This window comes from Pavona decussata, unplaced genomic scaffold, assembly GCF_977016875.1.
Source record: "Pavona decussata unplaced genomic scaffold, jaPavDecu1.1 SCAFFOLD_528, whole genome shotgun sequence".
Lineage (NCBI taxonomy): Eukaryota > Metazoa > Cnidaria > Anthozoa > Scleractinia > Agariciidae > Pavona > Pavona decussata.
This window is the reverse complement of record NW_028145833.1, coordinates 37,277-62,686: the sequence shown is the minus strand read 5'-3', so window position 1 is coordinate 62,686 and position 25,410 is coordinate 37,277. Positions and strand designations below refer to the sequence as shown.

Here is a 25,410-nt window from a genome sequence, read left to right as displayed (position 1 = left end):
CCACGAGGACTGACATCAGATACTACCCGCAATACATTTCGGCGAAACGTTGTGTACATTATTCGAACCTACAATGGGAAGGTTCATCTTAAACGTGTAAGCATGACGCTTTTTTACAAACGTGCTTGTAGCAATAAATTGAAAGCATATAATCTGCCGGTAATAAAAAAAACATAAATCGCAAATTATTAATACAAGAGTATCGGTTGTCCACAATTTGACTCTCCAGATCAATAAAATCGCCAAGATGATTTCTAGGAGAAACATATGCTCTTATCCAGACTCCTTCGACTGGCGGGAATTAACTGGTTTTCCTCTGTCATGGCCTTGACAAGACTGCTGAATGATGATCTTTCTTCAAACACCGGAAAATAGAAACGAGATAGTTTGGCTTCCCTACAGATTGCTGCCATGTCATGGCCGCCAAGAGAATAGTCCACGGAAAAACAAAAACAACAACAACAACAACAACAACCAAAAACAAACAAACAAAAAAAGAAAAATCCACATTTTTTTAATTTAACAGGAGCACGTGGGCTTCAAACCAGCTCAGGTGCAAAACAATACAAAAGGATGCTGACTCAAGTACTACTTAGGCCCGGTTCAGACGCCGAACTTTTCATGAGCCGAAAAGCCGGCCTAAATCACGAAAATCCCGCCTTTTGATTCAGACACCGAACTTAATGTACTTGAAGCAAAACCAATCGAAATATCAGCGTTTTTATTATTTTATTTGTTTTTTTTTTTTTACTTTAAATACGTTATAATAATTTATGCATTAGGTTAGGCTGATGAAAAGTTCGGCGTCTGAATCAAAGCCGTTTTCAAAGCCAAAATTCCCGGCTGAGCCAGGCGGGAAGAACGACTGAGCCGTTCCAAATTGAAGCAGCCGTTCTCAACTGATTCAGACGCCGAACTTTTCATGTGCTTGATTCAAGGTATTAGGTTTGACTCAAGAAAAGCTCGGTGTCTCAACCGGGCCTTGCTTATTTGAAATTCTTTTGATCGTTGCCGGTGAAAACTTAGTTCGTTTGCTTCCAGCCATTTTTAGTGAACAGTTTGGCGATGTTCCCCACCATAAAGTGGTCAGTCCTAAAACACAGTGATTGAATTCGATACTGCATGCTTCCTTTATAATATACTTGCAGAATGAGCATCGTGAAGCTTTTTTACCACAATTGGACAAAAAAAGGGCTTCAAGTAAACAATAACGGCACCAATAAGACGCTTATGACTACAGCTATCTTTGATTTATTGCACAACCTTTCGTGGCCGTCCGATAACTGCAGGCAGCTATTACCCACCACAAGTCAGAAGAAGGTGGAAATTATAAGATATTTTTTCCACAAAATTTAATGCTTGTTAAAAGAAGACTCGTTTTCCCACTGTCACACTTGGCTTTAAATTAAAATTCAGTATTTCAAACGCCTCTATTATTTAAAGAGGAATCAAGCCTAAATAAAACCCATCTTGGCTTGAATGAAAATGGATCTGCTAGTCGGAGTCAAAATGGTTGAGGTGATTGGGGCTATTTTGTGTTGTAACAAAATAGTTCTGTTCTTCGATGCCAAAACAGCTCCATTAATAGGAGCCGAGAAGGCCCTACATTACAATCAGCTGGGCTTGAACAGAAATGGCTCTAGTGATGAGAACCTATTTGCAATAATGTGCCGATCATGAAATATTTTCCACTGTGGGCGAAACCGGTTTTTAGTGGGGCTGAAACGGTTTAAATTGCATAGGGTCGATATGGACCAAATTGACAAAATGAACCCACGAATCAGCTTCAGGGGCCATAGAGCGCAGTCGGCACCTTAAGACTGAAAGAGACTTTTTTAATTAACAATGTATGCCGTTATTAAATCGCTGTAGTAATGCATCATATGAGTATAAATTCTTGTAAATAAATGTGCAAATGGAAACCCAGAAACTGAAGCTCAAATACATATTTTTATTTTAATCCTGGAGGAACCGAGTTGTCTTGCCCACCCGAGACGAGCTTAGACGGTTGAAAACTATTTGAACAATAAGTGAAAGGCTAGCTCGTTCAGGGTAACTCAGGGGGAAGGGGTGGGTGTCTTGGGTAACCAAGACCAAATTGCCTTACTGATAACATCAACAAAACAGGCAAACGCTATACAAACTGACTAATTTTACTGATAATAGACCAACGGACTTTTCACTTACGATAGACGAATCGCAATGCAATCATTTGCATTGAAGACTTTGCAGCCAATAACAATAACAATAACGTCAAGTTTTAGCTGACAAACGACAAATAACATATTGCTTTCAATCAGGTCAACAACCAAAGCCACTAATACCTTCTACTGAACCTCCATAATTTACTTGAACCTAATAACGACTTTTGCTTCAGTTGTCGAAACGTCCGCCAATGTAATCGCAAACAGTCTATCTCCGGATGATCAAAATTTACGTCCTTATGGCATGACTCCTGGATTCAAGCGATTTTTGGAATTGTTAAAGCTGTTAACAAAGTCCTGGTAATTAATACTCCTAGTACAGCTTCAAATTCGTCATTGAATTAACTTTACGATTCACTAGAAACAAACATTAACGGAAAGAAAATACAGAATAAATAAACGCAAACTTAAAAAACTTAAGAAAAACCGAATCTACCTCAAATCGAATAGAAAACAAGCAAAAATTCCAAAGCGAAAATACAATTACTTACAAGATCTGTACGGCAACTCCGAGATCACAACAACTGATTTACAAAGGCGAAATACAATACTTTATAAAATAAATTAACCGAAAAAGAAAGGCCCAATGCACTTATCAAATTAACAACAGAAGATTACGTAACGCGACGCCGAGAAACTAACTCGCAAGAAAAAAGTAGGCATAAGTTACAAGGAAAAAAATGGGCATTAGTTACAGAAGCTAAACTGAAAGTGATCACAAATTAAATGTTTAAACTGATTGCACAACAATAAATGAACAGAAAAATCTAATTCTTGTGGTTACAGTCCTCCAATGTTATAATTTAATTTCTGTCCTTAAAATATCTAATATTTTGGAAGTTTTGGAGCTTCTGTTGGCCTTTCGGAAGTGCTGATGCCTTTTTCTCACTGTTGACGACATTTTCAGGCACATACGTTTCCACTTGGCCCTGATATGTCTCATAACGCAATTTTCCCACCTTATTACCTCCTAATTATTTGTAGAACTTAAGTGGCGAGCAAAATCCAAACTGCCTGTATATAACGTAATGGTTGGGCGGGAGGCGTTTAGGGCTGCGTTTGAATTGTGGCTGGTGTAATCTGAGGTTGATTAAAAATGCAAAAGAAAAAAATTGAAACAAAACAATCAGACAAACAAACAACAACAACAAAAGCATTAGAGGCGTTCAAGAGGAATAGATAAAATGGAAATTAGCGTCCCAAAGTCCAGATATATAGTTTATAAAAACAACATCTTACCACTTAGGTCAAAAATGTCAAGTTGAAATTATTGTTAGCTGCGTCGGATTCTCCCAAGTCTCCCTTAAAAGTGCTTTATCCCCTCCCTCAAATTGCAATAACGGCACTCATTAGTATTATTAAAATCTGAATCATTGCATAATAAAATTTGAGAGATTTGATTGGCTTAGCGGCCATGGCTTATGGTCCATTTTACCATGGCCGAAAAATGATGACTATTAAATTTTCTTCTGGTTGTTTTTGCACAGCGAAATCAGTAAGATCTTGCAATATTTCTATTTTTTTTTTCTAATAACACAATTATTCAATTGCGCTTGTTGGATATGAGATGATTATAGCCAACTTGGCGCTATGCGCCTCGTTGGCTATCTATCATCTCATATCCAACGCTCGTGGAATAATTGTTTAATATACTTTCGTTAATATTCATGATCTGTCTTACCCCTCCGAATTTCTTTCTCCCAAAAATAAACTTTCATTTCGTTTTCAGGGACCTCAGCAACAATCAAATTCAACATCTACCGAAAGAGATATTTTCACACCAATCATTGATGGAGACTTTGTAAGTGTGAGGGTTTTCTTTTTCTTTTGTTCCTTGTTTTTTCTCTAACAGCCATTTATCCAGGAGAGCTTCGTAGAATCTAGCACTCTTACTCCCCACTCTTGTCCCATTTTTTGTGGGACATTTAAACTCCATGCATTTTTGTGCCAAATATTTTAAGGTCAACCTGAATGACCTAAAATTGATATATAAAATGGTGGTGAGTGTATGAGAATGATAGGAAGATGGTATGAAAAGTTATCGGCGCGAGTGGATTGAATTAAACATGGTGTGAACACCTGGACCAGAACCGCACATGCGATGCCTAGTATTACTGCTAACTGCTTGTGTTTTTTTTAGAAAAATAACTGAGGACAGAAAATTGGGTCATTCCCAGGAAGACGAGCTTGCCCACCATTTGGGGACTTAAAATAGTGTTTGGGGTCGATACCGATTTACATTGTAGTTCCCTATCGAAGAACTTATCTTTAATTGCTGCTTATGCTTCATTCAATCCATGCGTCATTTTTTTCTCAACTCTGTTTTATCTATATAATCTCTGCTACCACACGACCTGACAAGGAGTGATCAAATAGACTCATTTTTAAAGGGAAATATTGCAATCAAATATTTCTTTTATTTCAAGGGAATAACTTCAAGGGTAAACAGATCGCTCGGCAAAAGTTGCAGCGCAAGGTTTAGCACTCGAAAAAGGAATGAAATAAAGATAAAGGAGCTCAAGATTTTCTCACCATTCAATATGTACTCACGATTTTCACAACCTCTGAAAAAGTCCTCATTTTGCAAAGGATTCTGTTGCGTTCGTCCATTTTCTTCAACACAGCCTTGTTAGCTTTACTATCTTTTGTATTTCTGGATATGAGATAAATTTTTCTTAATCACATTCTTTATTTGACTTATAGTTATCAAACATATGAAACAATCTTGGATTCCAGATTTCCTTCTTGCGAATAAAAATCTGTTGTTTTCTGAGAAGCTAACACATTATATGACTCATGCTAATAGAGCCATTTTATTTATACAGTGTTTGAACAACGCTGTTTAGATTGACAAGTATAATAACTACGATATGCTTTTTGTTATCCTTTGCAAACAAGTAACCAAGGTCACAGGGGAAAGTGAAAGTGGTTATTTCCCTTAAAACTATAATTAAATAAATTATGTTTTGACTTCTAGCAACAAACAGATCGAGAAACGTCGGAGGTAATATTACTGCTGACGTAAAAGAATTTACTTGAAAAATTTCTGATACACTCATGATCAGAAGAGAAAATAAGGGAGCGGAATGAGCTCTGTAGTCTGAGTTGGTCAGGTCTTGCACAACCTGAAGAACAGATCAGAATTTACTCTCTTAGATGGATGCTCAAAATACGCACATGTTGTGAGTGTGTGGTAGAAAGATTGCAACTCGATGTTCAGGGTAACCCAACGAGAGCATTAAAACAAGATTTTTAAAAAGTCGTTTTCTGGGTTTTTAAAAGGCCAATTCCAGTAAGGTAACACAGGGCTTGTTTGATCTGTTCGAATTCTTTAGCTAAAAATCTAATAAAAATGGCCGCTAGTTTTAGGGACGAAATCCTAAACAAAGAAGTCTTAGAGTTGCTGTTAACTTTCGGAAATGTTAGGTGACCTTTTTTTAAATACTTTTAACACGGTATTTGCCCCCCTGAATACAAAATGGATTTGCTTTTCAGCGTGGCAAAAATTTGAAGTGACCTTTTGCTTAAATCATAGCACTAGTACTTTTTTTTTTTCGCAATTATATCCTAAGTTTAGAGGCTTGAAAAATCTTTGCGAAAAAATACTCAGCGAAACTAGCCGCTGGGTGGGTGTCCCTGGATGTTTTTTGATGCGGTTTTCATGCAAAACTGAGACTAGTGTATATAAATGATTGTCTTTTATGGGAGGTCAGGTTTGATCACAAGGAAATTTTCTGATATTCGAATGCCCATAGCTGACTTTTCCTGAGCATGGAAAGTTGAATAGACGAAACTGATGGAAGTAAAGTCGGACAAAAAAATCGTCAATACACTTTAAGCTTTATGAAAAAACACTCAGCCAACGAGAAAATAATGGAGTTGAATATTAAAACAAATATGAACAAAGGACGTCTTTATCAGAGGAGACAACTTCAAAATAACCTAACCTAAGTGCGAAAAATAGAGGCGAAGCGAAACAAGTAGGGTAAGGTTTTATAAATCACGTTTATTAATCAAACTGGACAAAACAACCTGTTGTAAGTTCAAAGGTAAATTCAAGCTAAGCTGCCCGAGGTTCTGACTAGGAACTGAAATACTATTGACATGAAATTTTGCTCTCAAATTATAAAAATAAAATTAAAAACTCAGCTGAACGACATTTCTGAGTTTAAAGATAATACAGACAGTTTGTATGGCTCATCTCATTTGCCCAAACAACGTGCGTTTTCCGAATGATAAAACTATCCGCCTTTGTATGCTACTTATCAATGAAGAAAAAAAAACAACAACAACAACAAGAGCACTAACAAAGAAACAAAAATAAAAATAAATAAATAAAAACAACCCAGATACATTGAGGAAAAATCTTAAAATCAACAATTTAGCGTGCTCTAAATGTCGTCTTTAAAACTGCTTTGTTAACAAACACTTTTCTAACCTAGTTGCGGGGCTGTAGTTCTCACGTTTTCTTCGATATTTTCGGAGACACTTTTTTTGGAATTCCTTAAGAGCATATTTAAGAACTCATAATGAAACCTGACACACTGGCAAATCCTCGAACAAAGGTATTTGCTGCTTATGACGCAACGCAGGTATAGAGCTCTCTTTTTGACAGTAGTTGGGCAATTGCGGACAAAAACTCTGTGCAAATTAACATACAATATCTGGCCACTTCTGTTACGAGGTTAAAGCAATAATCCAGGACGAACACAGTGAGATGGGGATTTCATTGATCTCTTCTTCTATTAGCTTTGATGAAAAAAAAAAAAAAAAAAAAGAAGAAGAAGAGCATCTACTTAATATGTACAGGTTAAAGCGTGAACAAAAAAATGCTTCTTATCTTAATACCGTATTATAAAAGGAATATACATCATGATATTGCTAGAATAAATATTTACTTAAAAAAACGATGTGCGCCTTTAAACTGACCACCACGGAATTTCCTTCTTTTTTTTTTTTTTTTTGTTAATCGCTTAAAGTTACTGAGTTGAACGGGGATGAACTTTTTGTCGCTCTTTCATTTCTGACTTTTAGTGGCCCTTCTCCTTTACATCTTTGGCCTTAATGATTTTCTTAAAAGCAACCTCTGCGATTTTGTAGTGTATAAGGAACATAGTCTATGCGCGTTTAGAACTCGGTAATTAACAAAAAGAAGAAAAAAAAACAGTTACGTTCTAACCGTTTGTCTTTCGTTTTACTCGCGACAATCCCCGAAAAAAGCTAGTATAGCACTTTAAAATATACTACAAATAGTTTACACTACAACTGTTCTCGCTGTTTAAGGTTAATCTGCGATAGTTCACTCATCTGCGATCTTATTCGAGAAGAAATCGATTTTTTGAAAATTACGCGGTGACATTTCGAATTCACACCTTTACATCCCCACGGAATTGGTTTGAAATGAAAAAAAAAAATCCTTAAGGTAATTAACGGACAAAAAGACAAAAATTACACAACGATGCGAACGTCTTGTAATGTATCTCTTAGTAATCGCTCTTGTAATCGGCTTAAAAAAAGTAACACTCACTTGGCGAGGAATACATATGGCACCTCATTTTCTTACAAAAATAAACTAAACATTGCTTACTGAATCAACAATTTAAACATTTATGCATACGTTTTTTCGTGTCATTACACAAGTGTTAACAGAGGATTCACATTTAATCTAATAAATTCCTGTCCTGACTGAGTTGCCATGGTTACATCAAGGTCATTAATCAGTAACAGACCATATCAAACTGTTCCTAGATACATTTCTAAAAAAAAAAAACAAAAATAAATAAACAAACAGACTCTCGACCCACCAACACAGCATGGTCATACCTCAAGATTCCGTACATCTCAGAACGGCTAAACCACAGGATCACTAATCCTTTAAAAAAAATAAATAAAAATAAATAAAAACAAAACAGTATGTGTGAGCTTTTCCCCACAACACCACGGAAAGTAAGTGCACTAGAGACAAGTTCCCCATTTCTACAACCAACTTGTCCTAACGAGGAAACGTCTACGAAATCACATGTAACAACTGCAATCAACAATACATCGGTAGCACTACACGTTTCATCCAGGATCGTATAAAAGAACACCTCAATAACGAAAATTCCATCATGAAGAAACACATCTCTATATAATAAATTAAGGACTATAGTAGCATTGAAATTAAGACCATTGTGCAAGAAAACGACCCAGAAAATCTACGCCTATTCGAAGCACTTTCCATCAGAAAGTACAAACCTACCCTCAACTCCCGAGAGGGATACAGCGAATTCGCGAACCTTTTGTTTAAATGACTATTTCAGTACATCTGGAGAGACTCTTTGTTCTGTAACACTCGATCATTAGATCGTTTTATTCGTACTTTATTTTATTCATATTTGTATTTATACCTCTCATACATTTTACATACTTTGCCCCATTACTGCACTTTCCATTAATTTCTGTATAAGCTGTAGGCCGAATATTTTCTAAACTCTGGTGATGCCGGATTCTTAACCTTTAATTTTTACAGTAGTTAAAGGCCTCTTTCGAAATTCAATATTGTTATTTTCAAAATTCTACTGAAGGATAACATGCGAAGACATTTTCTAGTTGCACCACTTTTTTCTTTACTTCTTTTTTTAGTAAGATGTCGTTCTTCGTCATTTCAATATTTTTTTTTTCTTGCTGAATAACTTGTAATTATCTTCTCAATCTTGCTCTGCGTGAATTCAAGGCTTTCACGTAGCTTCCTGTAGTTACGCTGCAAGGTTTTCCTCTCGTTAAACAGGAAAAAGGTATTTGGTTCGATTCTTACTAATGTCTCCCATATGGCTGCAAGTTCAGGATCTTGTATGTGTTTGTTCGTCGATTCCTCCACTTCCTCGTGTGAATCCGTCCTGCCTAATTGATTTTCATTATCTCGTATTGGGCGGGGGAGGGGGGGTGGGTAGGGTGTAAAAGGGAAGGGGTTGCTGTCAGCCTGATCTTTTGATATTGTCATTATGGTTTGTTTCCAAAAATTATCTGAAAAACAATATCAACACCAATATTCAGTCTGACTGTTAATGTTTACTGTAATTCATTTTATCGTATTTTGACTGGTAACATCTCAGACATTTTATTGTCAATTTTATTTAAAAAACAACGAGAACTTCTTTGATCTTGAGTTGATATTTGGTGGATGCATGATAGAGAATATTGAAACAATCAGGCGAACGTAAACTATGGCATTGTTTAGAATCTTTTAAGTGTTTGAATACCAGAGAAGCCTCATCAGTAGCTAGCTAAGTGCTCATGATCTTGTGTGGAAAAAATGCTGGGTGGTTTCGCCGACGTAACGGGCATTACAGCCCACATAAAAATAATAATAATCATACTAATAATAATAATAATAATAATAATAATAATAATAATAATAATAATACAACGCAAGAACGAAAAGACCAACTTGATATATAAGTTGCTGCAGTAACGTTTAAAAAGGTGGCAGAAGAAGAGCAGAACAGCTATCGAAATAAAAAAAAAACTTTTAATGATTGAGGAAAACCTGTATATTTCATTCTATGGGGGATCTTAGGGAAACGACAATAAAACTTTTACTTCTAACCTACCGGTAATCCTGATGCAAAAGAACCATGAGGAATGACATCAGATACTACCCGCAATACATTTCGGCGAAACGTTTTGTACATTATTCGAATCTACAATGGGAAGGCTCATCTTAAAACGTGTAAGAATGACGCTCTTTTACAAATGTGCTTGTAGCAATAAATTGAAAGCATATAATCTGCCAGTAATAAGAAAAACATAAATCGCAAATTATTAACACATGAGTATCGGTTGTCCACAATTTGACTCTCCATATCAGTAAAATCGCCAAGATGATTTCTAGGAGAGACATATGCTCTTATCCAGACTCCTTCGACTGGCGGAAATAAACTGGTCTCTGTCTCAGCCTTGAAAAGACTCCTGATTGTTGATCTCTCTTCTGAAACTCATTAATAATTCATGACGTTTTAAGCCAACCAGAGCGCCCCATTCGGGTCAGGTGGATGACTTTGAAACTCTATGATACACCAGTTGAAAATCACTAGTGTTTCATCACTTTTTCATCACTAGTGATAAAATTGTTCTTAATCTGCATATTCATAGATTACTCAAACACAACTTAACATGAATCATTAATTTTTGATAAACAATGGCCAATTTCAAGTTACAAACTGACATGCTCAAGTCATTTGAAATGAAAGTTTACAGTACATTTCTTAAAGTCACCAGAACAGACTGGCATAGTATCCATATCAACATTCTGAGAATTTTTTTCTACCTTTCGTGACACGGACTCCCTGCGAGAATCGACACTTATTGTCGCCGAGTAAGCAGCTGAACTTTGTCCAATTCATACTCTTAAAAAATTCCACCAACTCTTCCAATCCTCAAAAATGCCTACTGCCTACTTATTTTTATATTTGGTAGACTTAATTAGCTTCGGTACTGCTTTCTCTACGCAAAGTTCTTCTTCCTCGATAGTTTTCGGCAAACTAAATCTTCCTTTGGCCATGGGAAAAACAAGGTGTAAATTACTTCAAGTTTATAACGCTTTTGGAATACAAATTTGTTGCAACGCGCAACTATTAGATAATTAAAGACAAAAGCTCACAAATACAATGAATGCCGACTGAATACAAAAATCACACATACAAGACATTTTAAAGAAAAATGGGAAAAATACAACACTGCATAATTTTGTATTGTTTCTTTGGAGAAAACATTTCAAAAACTCGTGCTTCGGGTTTAATCAGGTTTCCAAACGCGTTTGGAAACCTGTTGAAACCCTTGCACTCGTTTTTGAAATAGTACTTCTCAAACTCATTAATTATTCATGTGCTGATGACCCAAACTAACATACCGATCAAGGGACATTCGATTAGTTCAAAAACTGATCAAGACACTGATCAGGAAACTTGAAATTTAATCAGTCTTAATACTAAATACAGTATATTTGCCGCTTCAATCTTTACTTTCAACAATAATAGGGCAACATATTATTTTTTCCACCGGACTTATTAGCTACCTCTATCACGAATTTTAACAACCAAAAGTTCAGCGACAGAGCGTCCATTCCGGCAATATCTGCGCTCAAAGCGGTAACCTTGGGAAAATCGAAGTCCTTGAAGAGACCACCACAGTCTAATACCGGAACTTGCAGCCCACTTGTTTTTATACTTAGTTGAAGCTGGAACGGCGTTATTCCCCAGAGCATTTTCTTGAAAAGAAGTTTTAGGAACGCAAAATCGTTCTGATCCGGACTCAAGCTCCATCACGCGCCGTAATGTTAATCTACCAAAAAACTCGCCCCAATGTCCGCATGATAAAATATTCATTGCATTTACCACGAATAAGAAACAAACAATAGCCTATTGAGCACGCCGCCTAATTACCCATTCTTCGGAAATAATTATACTAAATTTTGACACTAGTTTGAGAAGCCAGCTCAAAAACTTGTGCTTCGTTTTTCATCAGGGGTTCCAAACACTTCGAAAAAATAAACTAAAGCACTCCGCCTTCGGCGTCGTGCTTTCTTCCGGTTCTTGATGTTCGGAACCCCTGATAAAAAACTCGCACTCGATTTTGATTTATCACTTCAAATTCCAAAAAAGAAAAACGTCATTAATTTACGTCCCTACAGATTACAGTTATATCATGGCCGCCAATAGAGTAGCCTAAAGCCAGTGACACACTTGGCGATTTTACACGCCGGTCGCGGTGAATTTGATCGCCAGCAAAAATCGCAAGCGATTTTCGCCACCGATTGATTAGGACAGACCAAGCGATTTTTTTTTTTTTTTGCTGATTGCGGCGATGTGGCAGTTTTGAAAACTCATGTGATAAAATCGCCCAACCTTATGGGTTGGCTTTACTTGCGATTCGCAGCAATAAAGGTAGAAAATCGCGGGAACGGGCACACTTGGCGAATGCCGGCCAATTTAATCGCCGATATCTGACATGCTAGATATTAGGGACCTTAAGCAACTCACGACGACGACGCCAAATTGGACGACCGGAAGTAAAAATGCAATATTTGCAGCTACCGCGCATGTCTGCGATAAAACTTGAGTCGTCGTTCAGCTCTCGACGTTCGGCGACACATGGGTTTGAAGGCGTCGTTAGAAGGTGAGCATTTATTTCCTTATTTTCTCTTTCCCTGCTCATTTTAAGGAAACAAATCACACGTGAGTGTTGTTTTGGGCTTTCTAAGATCGAAGAAAAATTTTGTGGTGCTATTTGACGAGAATGTGCTGTTTATTCATTAACGAAGTTTCTCGTTTTCAGTGAACTAGCTGAATCAGCGATGGCTTCCTGTGAACAAACATCTGAAAAAACTACGTAAGTAAGGGCTTTTCTTGGAGTTCTATATTGAATTACGTTTAGAAGGAATTTGGCTGTGAAAGCGCTCTTTCTTTCCAGCTAGAATTGGATATTTCAGTGCAAACTCTTAATGAAAGCTGTATTTTCGGTATGGCAGGTTCTAAGAAGCGCACGAATATTTCCGAGAAACTTTTTACGTTGGTGATGATTTGTGTTGCGAGATTTTTCCCTTCAATTTGACATACTACAATCCGTCCACTGTTTAACCTGTCGAATATCCCTCGGAACTAATTTCTCCAATTTAATAGGCCATTTTACAGTTGTGTTTAGTGACCTGGCCTTGGATTGGAAGCGAGGCTGAGGGTGACCTTGTTTTGATACAGACCTCACTGCTTTTCATATGTAAATGCAAACTAGTTAGCATAAGAACAGCATGATCTACATATGAAAAGCAGTGAGGTTTGTATGAAAACGAGGTCACCCCCAGCCTCGCTTCCAATGCAACGCCAGGTCACTAAGCACACAACTGTAAAATGGCCTATTGTTTGATTATGTGTCCTTTTGAACTTGCTAAGGAGAATTATTGCTGTCGTGAAGGTTGTAAATATCATTTCTGTTAGCTTTAATTTGGATCCCCGAAGATTATCGTTGCAAGACCCTCCGAACGAAGACTGAATAATTCAATTGCAAATCATTTGAACACATAGTAACAAAATTATCTATATTTTAAGGGAATTGAAGCCCTGAAATGTGAGCCATGATATGCAACACAGTGATCTGTTTGTTTACAGAACTTAGCCCATTGTAGCTGTGGCTGTTGACAGAGATAATTGTACATATTTTTATGTTTGCGAAGGAGAGGGGATGGAATTTGAGATTAGTTGACTCAGTTAGTAGCGAAAAGCCCCAAATTTGATGTTTGTTTCCTTTTTCATTGCTTGTTTGGTGTTGTTGTTTTTTGGGGGGGAACATTTCCTATTTATATAGTAAGTTGACCACTCTTTACTGCTGAATACTTTAGAACACGACTTTGGTGTAACGGACACTGCTCTTCTATGGTTTCAGTCTTACTTATCGGAAAGGAAGCAATGCATTGTTATAGAGAGCAATCTCTCTGATGAATTCAACTTGTCCCGTGGAATACCTCAGGGAAGCTGTTTGGGCCCAGTCCTTTTTCTTCTCTATGGATCTAAATTGTTTGAAGTCATAAGAAAACACTTTCCATCTGCACATGCCTTTGCACCGATACCCAGATTTACTTTTCTTTTACACCGGAATCACAGCTGGCTCAGGATAATGCAGTTAGTACGATTGAAAAGTGTGTCGCTGATATTCGTGCCTGGATGGTTTCCTATCGTCTTATGATAAATGACTCTAAAACTGAATTTCTGATTATCGGCTCTCGTGGTCAGCTGTCCAAAATAAACATCAATTCGATAATGGTTGGGGACTCCATCATTGAACCTGAAAAGAGTGCCAGAAATCTGGGATCTTGGTTTGATGAGCACATGGCGATGGACATTCACATTGGCAACATTTGTAACAAAGCCTTTAAGGGTCTTTACAACATTAGACAAATAAGAAAATTTCTTTCCGCTGAGGCCACGAAGATATTAATTCATGCTTTTGTGACATCTCACTTGGATTATTGCAACTCTCTCCTTTCTGGACTTCCAAAATATCAACCGGATCGGCTCCAAAAAGTCCTAAATGCTGCAGCTAGAGTCGTCTGTATAGTGCCCAAATTTAATCACATTTCACCCTATCTAAAAGATCTTCACTGGTTACCCGTAGAGTTTCGGATCGAATTCAAAATATTACTACTTGTTTTCAAAGCGTTAAATGGTATCGCTCCACGTTATATCTGTGATCTCATCAGGGAAAAGGCATCAATCAGAAGCTCTTTGAGATCTAATGACCTCACTTTGTTAGAGGTGCCTCGAACCAAATGTTAACTTTTGGTGATCGAGCATTCGCTTTTGCTGGTCCATCCAAGTGGAATATGCTTCCTCTGGCAATAAGGACTGCTAAGAACTTAAATACTTTCAAGAAACACTTGAAGACATTTTTTTTTTAAAAAAGCATATGACATCTGATTATTCTTTACTTTGTCTATTTTATTTCTTACTTTTTGTTTGATTGATTATTCTTAAATTTTATATTTTATTGATTGTGACTAAATTTTTCGTTTTTATTGTAAGCGCTTTTGAATGTTATATAAAAAGCGCTATATAAATTGATTATTATTATTATTATTATTATTATTATTATTATTATTATTATTATTATTAAATTCATTTGCTTTTCCAAAAATGTTCCCCTTTTATCCTAGAGTACCCCACCCTATGCCAAAACTTTTACACGAGGACTACTTGATTTTAAGTCTGTTGCTATACTTTATTCAAACAATCAATACCTTGGAAATCATTTAAATTTGTTAAAATACTATAGGTAATTTTTTCTTCTTTGTAATTCTAGGAACTTGCAGCATTTAAATGGTCAAAAGAACACGATGTACTCTTAGCCAGAGAGATGTTGGCAGTTGAACCTTATAAATTTAAGAACAGATGTAGAGAGAGTGGACAGGCATGGGACCTAATTGCAACACATCTGAGTGCTATTCATGCACCACGTTTCCGAGTTTCACAGAAGTATTTTAGAGACCGAGCAAAGATTTTGCTGAGGAACTTTAAACTAAAAATAAGAGAAGAAGAAAGAGCCTCAGGAATTAAAGTGCCAGAACTTTCTGAACTAGATGCTGCTTTAGAGGAGATAGCTGAGAAAGAAAAAGCAGCTCAAGTAAAGCCAGATCTAATTGAGGAATCAGGTAAAAAGAGTGAATGGCAAGACATAGCAAATGCAGAAGATATGAGATTTCAAGCTATGGAAAAACTTGGACAAAGCAAGAAGCGCAAAGAAGCCACTGGAGAGACAGCTTCAGGGCAGAAGAAGAAAGCAAGACGTAGTGGTTCAGACACTCTTGACTTTAGATACACTAAGATAAAGCAAGAAGAACTGACTCAAAGGAGATCTGAGCAGCAGAAAATTGTAGATCAACAAAACAATATTTTGCAATAGATGCAACTACAACAGGTCAATCAACGACAGCAGATTCAAGATATGTTAGCAGCTTTTATGCAACAAAGTCAGCAGCAAAGCCAAACTATGTTGGCAATTGTGGAAAAGTTTGCTAAAAAGTAGGAAAAGTAGACCTGAATCAAATTCAGCAGGTTGAGATTTGTTCAGTTACAGTTTTTCTATTGCAAGTTTAATGACTTACCGGGGGTATCTGGTTTTTGCACTTGTTTGTTTTCTTATAAAGCAAAAATCAAACATTTTTTAAAATCAAAATCAAGATGTTTTTAAATTGCGTTTTTTGTAAACAAGATATTCAGTTATATGACAGATGGAAGAGAAGATGTATGACAAGGGACTTAGGATGTTTTTCATCTGTTTATTAACTCAACAAATTAATGGTCTGTTCTTTACAGTTTGGTTACTTGCTTATTACTTGTTGGAAGAAAGTGCTTGTTGATCAAACATACTTTACATTACAGGAATTCAGTCTTCAAATTTATGCAAAATAGTCTTCCAGCCTTGGAGGTTGAACATCAAAAAACTTAGATGTCGAATTGCCATATAGGCATGTCAGAGCATTGCGAAGAAGTGCTGATACAAAGTACATTTTCCCTACACTACTTAAACCAACCTTGAGATTTTTTTTAAAATCCATGAACTTAACATAATTTATGATGTCATTAAAAAGCCATTCAACAGAAACTCTAACTTCACTCATACACTTATTAAACTGCTGCATCTGAAGAGTTAAGTGGGCATTCTTGAATGGACCCTGCAAATGTACCCTCAGTGGGTATGCAGGGTCCCCATAGATACACATAGGCTGGCCAGCAGGTGACAGTGCATTCTGTTGTAGTTGCCTCAAAAGCCCAGATTCTGTTAACATGCTTGCATTATGCTTTCTTCCTTCTTCACAGTGGATATGGACATGGAAGAACAAAACATTTGCACTTAACTAATGCTTTTCCAAATGTTATGATGTTGCCTGTCAGTAGGAGGGTGCAGTGGGTGTATTGAAGCCCCCATGGGCCATTGAGATCCACTTACTGGGGAGGTTATCAGGTAGTGCTATTTCTCCCAATGAATCTTTTGCTGCTTGTAGGCTTAAACCCTCCCCCCCCCCCCTCCCCTCTCCTCTTCCTATATAAAATCCAGCTTGGGGGACAGGAACATTGTTCTCACCTGGGATTCTCACAGGTACTATCTAAAGGTACAAGCAAACATAAAACCCTTTCAGGAAAATCAATGTTATTGTCCCTCTGTTTTCAAAGAAACCTTTCTTCTCTGCAGGCAAATAAAAATGGGTCGATGAAGTGAAAACTGATGGAGATGACTTTGAAAGAAATGCTGTTAGAAAGCCTTTGAATTTCAAGGAATTTTTTTTCTCTGTGAGATGGGCTTACTGCAATTTTACAAAAACAAACCTTAAAACAAAAAAAAATTATGCAAGTGCCTCAAATTTTTCCATCGCCGTCTGACCCCTCCCCCCACCCCACTCCCTCTTCCCGTACAAAGGTTTTGAGCCTTCCAATCTCGTTAGCTATCATCAGATGATTGCTTAACCGTCACTTACCGACTGGGCCATACATGTTACCAATGAGGCCATTTGGTAATGCAATTGATTGAAACTTGATGTCATGAACTCTCTTGTGACCGTTAAACATCACTCGTTGGCGTTCTCCGGGTTTAGAAATTGGTCTCACTGTCCCATCTACAAATCCAAAGCAGTTTGCTAAAGGTGCTCCTTTTGCTGAAATTGCATCTGCGTACGTTTGCAAGGCAATAGGGTTCAGAATATCATCATTCCAGTTAGTTATCTTGTGATGGTGGGTCCCGTATATGTGGTCTATGACTTCATTGGTAATCATGCTTAGGACAGGAACTGGTCTGCCGAAACGATGAATGAGGTCTGAATATCTACAAGGGTAAGCAAGCCTTTTAAGAAGCATACAGAGTCCTTCCGTTCCGGTGAAAACCGATCTCTGGTTCCATTTCATTAAAGGCGGGATCTGTAGCACTTCTTCTAGTAGCAGAATGTGTCGCTTCTCAAAACGAAATTCGGCAATACACTCGGCTTCGTCGATATCGTCGAAATCAAACTGGTCGTACAAATCATAGGGAAAGTCGAGGTTTTTAGAAGTGTAGAGCTCATTCAAAACGAGAATTTCTACGTCATCCAACCAATCTTCAGAGTATACAAACAATAAAGCTTCTCAGGTATCTCTCAGGGATGCCATATTTAACTGAGGTGGCAAAGACCTCAGAAAAAAATGCCGTCGTCCTCTCGTTTGCTTAATCTTGTGTTTCCCGCCAAAAGACGTCGACCTCGAGCTAGTTTCCCACACTCACGGCCGTCGTCGTGAGTTGCTTAAGGTCCCTAGTGGCGATTTTATACGCTTATCGCGGAGATCGGCGTATAAAATCGCCAAGTGTGTCGCTGGCTTTGAGAAACAAAAAAAACAACAACAACAACAACAACAACAACAAAAAAGAAAACAAAACCAAAAAGGAAAATCACATTTTTTTTTTTATTTAACAGAAGCATCAACTTTAGCTCAGTAACAAAATAACACGAAAGCATGCTGACTCAAATACTATTTACTTGATATCCTTTTGATCGTTGTTGGTGAAAACTTAATTCGTTTGCTTCCAGTTGCCTCCAATCATCTTTAGTGAACGCTTTGGTGATGTTCTCCATCTTCAAGTGGTCAGTCCTAAAACACAGTGATTGAATTTGATACTGCATGCTTCGTTTTTAATATCCGTGCAGAATGAGCTCGTGAAGCTTCTATACCACAACTGGACAAAAAGCAGGTTCAAGTAAACAATAATGGCACTATCAATAAAAGACGAATGGACTCTAAATCGGACCCATCTTGGCTTGAATAAAAATGGATCTACCAGTCGAAGTCAAAATGGTTGTAGTGATTGGGGCCATCTCGTGTTGTAACAAAATACTATAGTTCTGTTCTTCGATGTCAAAAGAGCTCCATTAATAGGAGCAGAGACGGCCCTACATTAGAACCAGCTAGGCTTGAACGGAAATGGCTCTAAAGATAAGGACCTATATGCACCAAGGTGCCGATAATGAAATATTCTCCACTGGGCGAAACCGACTTTTTGGTGGGGCTGAAAAGGTTTTTATTGGGGTTGGTATGGACCAAATTCACAAAATGGATCCATGAATTCAAAGAGTCCAAATCAGCTTAGCGGGCCACAGAGCTGAGTCGGCACTTTGGGGCTGAAATGGATCTTTTAAAATAACGATGCATGTTTTAGTTTGATTGTATTACCTTTATTATATCACTGTAGGAATATGTATTAAATTTAAATTTTTTTAAATGAATGTGTGATTGTAAACCCCAAATCGGAGCTAAAATGTATATTTTTATTTGAGTTGGGAGGGGGCAAGACACCCGAGACCCACTTAAAAGGTTGAAGAACTATTTGCACAATAAGTGAAAGGCTCGCTCTTCCAGGATAACTCGGGGGAGGGCGGGAAGCCGAGACCACAGGCTCTTACAGATAACATCAACAAAACAGGCAAACACTATACAAGCTGACAAATTTTATTAACAATAGGCCAACAGACTTTTCACTTACAATAGACGAATCCAAAAGCAGCAATCATTTTGCAGTCGTTACAGCCAATAACACCACGCCTTAGCTGAGAAACGACAAACAGCATCTTGCCTTCAATCAGGTCAATGACCAAAGCCACTAATACCATCTCCTGAAGCTCCACAATTTACTTGAACTTAATAACGTCTTTCGCTTAGGTTGTGGAAACGTCAGCCAATGTAATCGCAAACAGTCCTTCTCGGGATGATCAAAATTTACGTCCTTATGACATGACTGTACTCCAGGGTTAAAGCCAATAATGGAAATGTTTAAGTTGTTAACACGGTCCTGTTAATTAACACTCCTGGTACAGCTTCAAATTCGTCTTTTAATACTTAACGATTCACTAGAAGACCTGTTTACGAAAAGAAAATACAGAATTAATAAACACGAAATGAATAGAAAACAAGCAAAAATTCGGAAGCGAAAAATACAACTACGTACAAGATCTTTACGGCAACTCCGTGATCACAACAACTGATTTACAAAGGCAAAATACACAACGTTATAAAAAAAAATTAACCGAAAAAGAAAGGCCCAATGCACTTCTGAAATTAACAACAACAGATTAGGTATGCGACACCGAGGAACTAATTTGCAAGAAAAAAAGTAAAGGAAAAAATTCAGTAGCATTAGTTACAAAAACGCTAAACTGAACGTGATGACAAATTAAATGTTTAAACTAATTGCACAACAGTAAATCAACAAAAAAAATCTACTTCTTCAAGTTACAGTCCTCCAATGTTTGAAAAGCTTATTATAATTTAGTATCTGTCACTAAAATATATAATATTTCAGAAGTTTTCGAGCTTCTGTTGGCTTTTCGGAGGTGCCAATCGGTCTTTTTCACACTCTTAACAACATTTTCAGGCACATGCGTTTACACTTGGCAACAAAATATCTCATAACGCCATTTTCCCAACTTATTATCGTCTAATTATATGCAAGACGTAAGTGACGAGCGAAATCCGAACTGCCCATGTATAAGTTAATGGTTGGGGGTGGAGGCTGGGGGTTTGGGCTGCGTTGAAACTGTGGCTGGTGTAATCCCAATTTGATTAAAAATACAAAACAAACAAAAAAACAATCAAGTAAACAAACAAACAAACAAAAAAATAACAATGTATACGCACCAGCACGAAATCTCATTCCCGAGCCTAGCAACAAGTTGGATGAACCAAGGTTGGCACTACTTTAGCCGGTATTCGTCGCTCCAGGGGTAACTTCATGCCATTTTTAACCAAGGTTGGTACTACTTTAGCCGGTATTCGTCGCTCCAGGGGTAACTTCATGCCATTTTTAGATGTTCCCACGTAGTCAGCAAAGGTCTTTAGAGGTGTTCAAAAGGAATAAGTAAAATGGAAATTAGCGTCCCAAAGTCCAGACATATAGTTTATGAAAACAACATTTTACCCCTTAGACCGAAAATGTTAAGTTGAAATTATTGTCAGCTGCGTCGGCTTCTCTCCCACTTAGAGAGAGTAACAAAGCTTCTTTCAAAAGTGCTTTATCCCCTTCCCCTAAATTGTAATAACGAGGCTAACTAGTAATATATTGTCCTTAATATTCATGACCTGTCTTACCCTTTTGATTTTCTCTCTTCCATCAAATAAACTTTCATCTCGTTTGCAGGGACCTCAGCAACAATCGAATTCAACATCTACCGAAAGAGATATTTTCACACCAATCATTGATGGAGACTTTGTAAGTGTGAGGGTTTTCTTTTTCTTTTGTTCCTTGTTTTTTCTCTAACAGCCATTTATCCAGGAGAGCTTCGTAGAATCTAGCACTCTTACTCCCCACTCTTGTCCCATTTTTTGTGGGACATTTAAACTCCATGCATTTTTGTGCCAAATATTTTAAGGTCAACCTGAATGACCTAAAATTGATATATAAAATGGTGGTGAGTGTATGAGAATGATAGGAAGATGGTATGAAAAGTTATCGGCGCGAGTGGATTGAATTAAACATGGTGTGAACACCTGGACCAGAACCGCACATGCGATGCCTAGTATTACTGCTAACTGCTTGATGCCACACGATGAACTTGTGAATTAATTAATGAGTCATCATCGCGCACATTTGGCGCGCGCACGCTGAAAACATGATGTTTTTATTGAAGGTAAGCCCAGTTGATAGAGAGCTATCTTTTTTTTTTACCTCGGTATTTTAACTTAGGTATTAAACAACTTGTGTTTTTTTTAGAAAAATAACTGAGGACAGAAAATTGGGTCATTCCCAGGAAGACGAGCTTGCCCACCATTTGGGGACTTAAAATAGTGTTTGGGGTCGATACCGATTTACATTGTAGTTCCCTATCGAAGAAGTTATCTTTAATTGCTGCTTAGGTTTCATTCAATCCATGCGTCATTTTTTTCTCAACTCTGTTTTATCTACATAATCTCTGCTACCACACGACCTGACAAGGAGTGATCAAATAGACTCATTTTTAAAGGGAAATATTGCAATCAAATATTTCTTTTATTTCATGGGAATCACCTCAAGGGTAAACGGATCGCTCGGCAAAAGTTGCAGCGCAAGGTTTAGCACTCGAAAAAGGAATGAAATAAAGATAAAGGAGCTCAAGATTTTCTCACTATTCGATATGTACTCACGATTTTCACAACCTCTGAAAAAGTCCTCATTTTGCAAAGGATTCTGTTGCGTTCGTCCATTTTCTTCAACACAGCCTTGTTAGTTTTACTATTGTTTGTATTTCTGGATATGAGATAAAGTTTTCTTAAACACACTCTATATTCGACTTATAATTATCAAACATCTGACACAATCTTGGATTCCAGATTTCCTTATTAAAAATAAACATCTGTAGTTTTCTGAGAAACTAACATATATGACTCATTCTTACTCGGTAAAGAAACCGCGTAACAATATAATATCTAATAGAGGTATTTTATTTTTACAATGTTTGAGTAACGCTGTTTACATTGACAAGTATAATAACTCCGATATGCTTTTTGTTATCCTCGGCAAACAAGTAGCCAAGGTCACATTGCTTTTTTATTGGCTTTAAAACCTCTCGATACAAGGGAAAGTGAAAGTAGTAAATTCCCTTGAAATTATAATTCAGTCAATTATGTTCTTGACTCCTAGTTACAAACAGATCGAGAAACATCGGAGATAATAACTGGTTTTGATAGCAGAACATAAATTTAATTAGTGACGTGTGACATAATTTACTTGAAAAATATCTAATACAATCAGAAGAGAACAAAAGGGAGCCGAATGAGCTCTATAGTCTGAGTTGGTCAGGTCTTGCACAACCTGAAGAACCAATCAGAATCTACTTTCTTATGTAGATGTACAAAATACGCACATGTTGTGAAAGTGTAGCAGAAAGTTTGCAACTCGATATTCATGATCACTCAACGAGAGCATTAAAACAAGATTTTTAAAGTGTTGTTTTCTGGGTTTTTAAAAGGCCAATTCTAGTAAGCTAATACAGAGCTTGTTTTATCTGTTCGGATTCTCTAGCTTAAAATCTAATAAAATGGCCGATAGTTTTAGGGACGAAATCCTAAACAAAGAAGTTTTGAGTTGCTGTTGGCTTTCCGAACTGTTAGGTGCCTTTTTTAATACCATTAACACGGTATTAAACACCCTGAAATCAAAATGGATTTGCTTTTCAGCGTTGCAAAAATTTGAAGTGACCTTTTGCTTAAAACATAACCCTAGTATTTTTTAGAGGCTTGTAAAGTCTTTGCGAAAAAATACCAAGCAAAACTAGCCGTTGGGTGGGTGTCCCTGGATGATTTTAGATGCGGAAGTTGTCGGTCAATTGTGGTCAGAAACTCTGTGCAAATTAACATACATTTTCTGGCCACTTCTGTTGCAAAGTTAAAGCGAAAATCCAGGACGAACACAATGAGATGTGAATTTTATTGTTCGCTTCTTCCACTAGCTTCGTTGCAAAAAAAAAAAAAAAACAAACAAACAAACAAATCAGCCTCCATTTAATATGTACAGGTTAAAGCGTGAACAAAATAATGCTTGTTATTTTAATACCGCATTAAAAAAGTAATATACATCATGATATTGCTAGAATAAATATTTACTTAAAAGAACGACTTGAACGATGTGAGCCTTTAAACTGACCACCACGGGATTTTGTTTTTGTTTATCGGTTGAAGTTACTGAGTTGAACGGGGTTAAACTTTTCGTCGCTCTTTCATTCGTAAACCTCACCATTCAAAGAAATGGAATATTCAGTGACTTTTATCTTTTACATTTTTGGACTTCATGATTTTCTATTACTAAAAAATGTTCTAAAACCCAACCTCTACGATTTTTCAAGGTACGGAACATGGTCCATGCGCGTTTTTAGCTCGTTGACTGAAAAAAGAAACTACGTTCCATCCGTTTTTCTTTCGTTTTACTCGTGACAATCGCCGAAAGAAGCTAGTATAGCACTTTAAAATATATTACAAATAGTTTATACTACACTGTTCCTGATGTGTAAGGTTAATCTGATATAGATCACTCATATGTGACTTGATTCGAGAAGAAATCGTTTTTTTAAAATGATGTGGTGATATTTCACATCTTTACATCCGACAAGATTGGTTTGAGAGCAAAAAAATTCCGAAAAGTAATTAGCGAGCAAAAAAAGATTACACAACAATGCGATAGACATTCAATGTATTTCTTATTACTGTTCACTATCTGGGCAATCGCCTTGAAAAAGAAAATAACACTAACTTAGTGAGGAACATATGTGGCACCTAATTTTCTTATAAATTAAAACTCACTGTTGCATTAACTAAGTCAAAAATTTAAAAATTTATGCATATGCATTCTCGTGTCATCACACTAGTGTTAACAGAAGATTGAGATCATTCCTTTCAGTATCTGATATATGGATTGATTATTTATGAGTTTTCGTGAATGAAAATACACTAGCGAATGGGGCCCGTGAACAATTCTGGTCGACGTGGAGTCATTTTGAGAAGTGTTAAGTAAATTTTTCCGAAATGTACAGGGTTTTTTTAAAAACAAAATATGTTTCGATTAAACGCTGGTAGGAAAATTGGTTCAAGAGCTGTTAGGAAAACTAAGAACCAATTTTTTTTGATTAAAAATTATTTCAGTGCAAATGTGAAAGTATGTTTTTTTTTTTTTCACTTTCTGGGCAACTACGAACTCTAGGAATCTCTGACGCTTGAAAAAACTGACAACGGGGAAATTAACCTCAACGGTACAACTGGCTTGCTAAATAGAGCCGTAACTCTCATGAGGTACAGGATCAAAACTCGAACTGGTACGCAGTGATGAGCAAAAACTTGATATGGGTTCAACAGCCTTTATTTCGTGTAATCGTAGAAGTTGGGACAGATATAATCGTACAACTATCGTACAACATGACTCAGGTGTAATCCTACAAGTCGTCACAAATGTAATCGAAAAAAGAAACAAACAGACTAGCTTTTATATGATTCGTACACCTATTCAACTAAAAGAAATACAAAGAAGTGCATACACAATTTGTTTGATCTTAGCGAAAGTAAATTTCAAAAATATATTTAACTCAAGAAGCTATCGCTGAAAAGAATATTTTTAAAAGTAAGGCTAAATTGAAAATTCTAAAAAAACAATAAATTACAAAAGCAGCGCAGAGTCGGCAAAGATTCTTGGAGCACGTACTAGCAAGTATGAAAGGTATTGTAAGGTCAGCGAGCAGCTGTTGAAGCATGTACTATACCTGTTTAATTAACCCTAGGCTAGGGTTTTTTTATTGTCTTCTGGGGTCGGGGAGTGGTGGGGGAGTATTTCAACAACCCTCCCCCCCCCCCCCCCCCCTTCTCTATAACTTTGGGCGTATAAAAGCTATGACCGTGAGACTTTGACGATAGATAGTACACCCAAAAATGTCTCCTTTGAGGTCCATAACGCAACGTAATGACGTCATATGACGTCATTATAAGACATGATTGCCAAACGGTGGCCATCTTGGATCCGCAATCTTCCATTTGGAAATGAAAAGAACGAAAAGTAATCGAAGCCAATAAAAGAACACTAGTATGAACAAAAAAAATAAAAATGAAAAATTACGATTTCAAAACCTTGAATTTAAATGATTGTCTTAAGAAATATGGATTATGAAAATAGAAATAAAGAAAGTAACTGAGCTGTTATGATTTAT

The 25,410-nt window shown here is 36.9% G+C and overlaps 2 protein-coding genes across 2 annotated transcripts; one reads left to right on the top strand and one right to left on the bottom strand.

Annotated features, from left to right (window-relative positions):
• Positions 1-14,946: 14,946 nt before the first annotated feature.
• LOC146449972 (uncharacterized) lies at positions 14,947-15,632 on the top strand. Its single transcript, XM_085100934.1, has one exon. It carries the CDS (start codon positions 15,087-15,089, stop codon positions 15,630-15,632), a length of 546 nt encoding a protein of 181 aa, XP_084957060.1. The 5' UTR covers positions 14,947-15,086.
• LOC146449971 (uncharacterized) lies at positions 15,556-17,896 on the bottom strand. Its single transcript, XM_085100933.1, has 2 exons — positions 17,206-17,896; positions 15,556-16,541 (listed from the first exon to the last, which is right to left on the bottom strand). Exons 1-2 carry the CDS (start codon positions 17,627-17,629, stop codon positions 16,129-16,131), a joined length of 837 nt encoding a protein of 278 aa, XP_084957059.1. The 5' UTR covers positions 17,630-17,896; the 3' UTR covers positions 15,556-16,128.
• Positions 17,897-25,410: the final 7,514 nt, after the last annotated feature.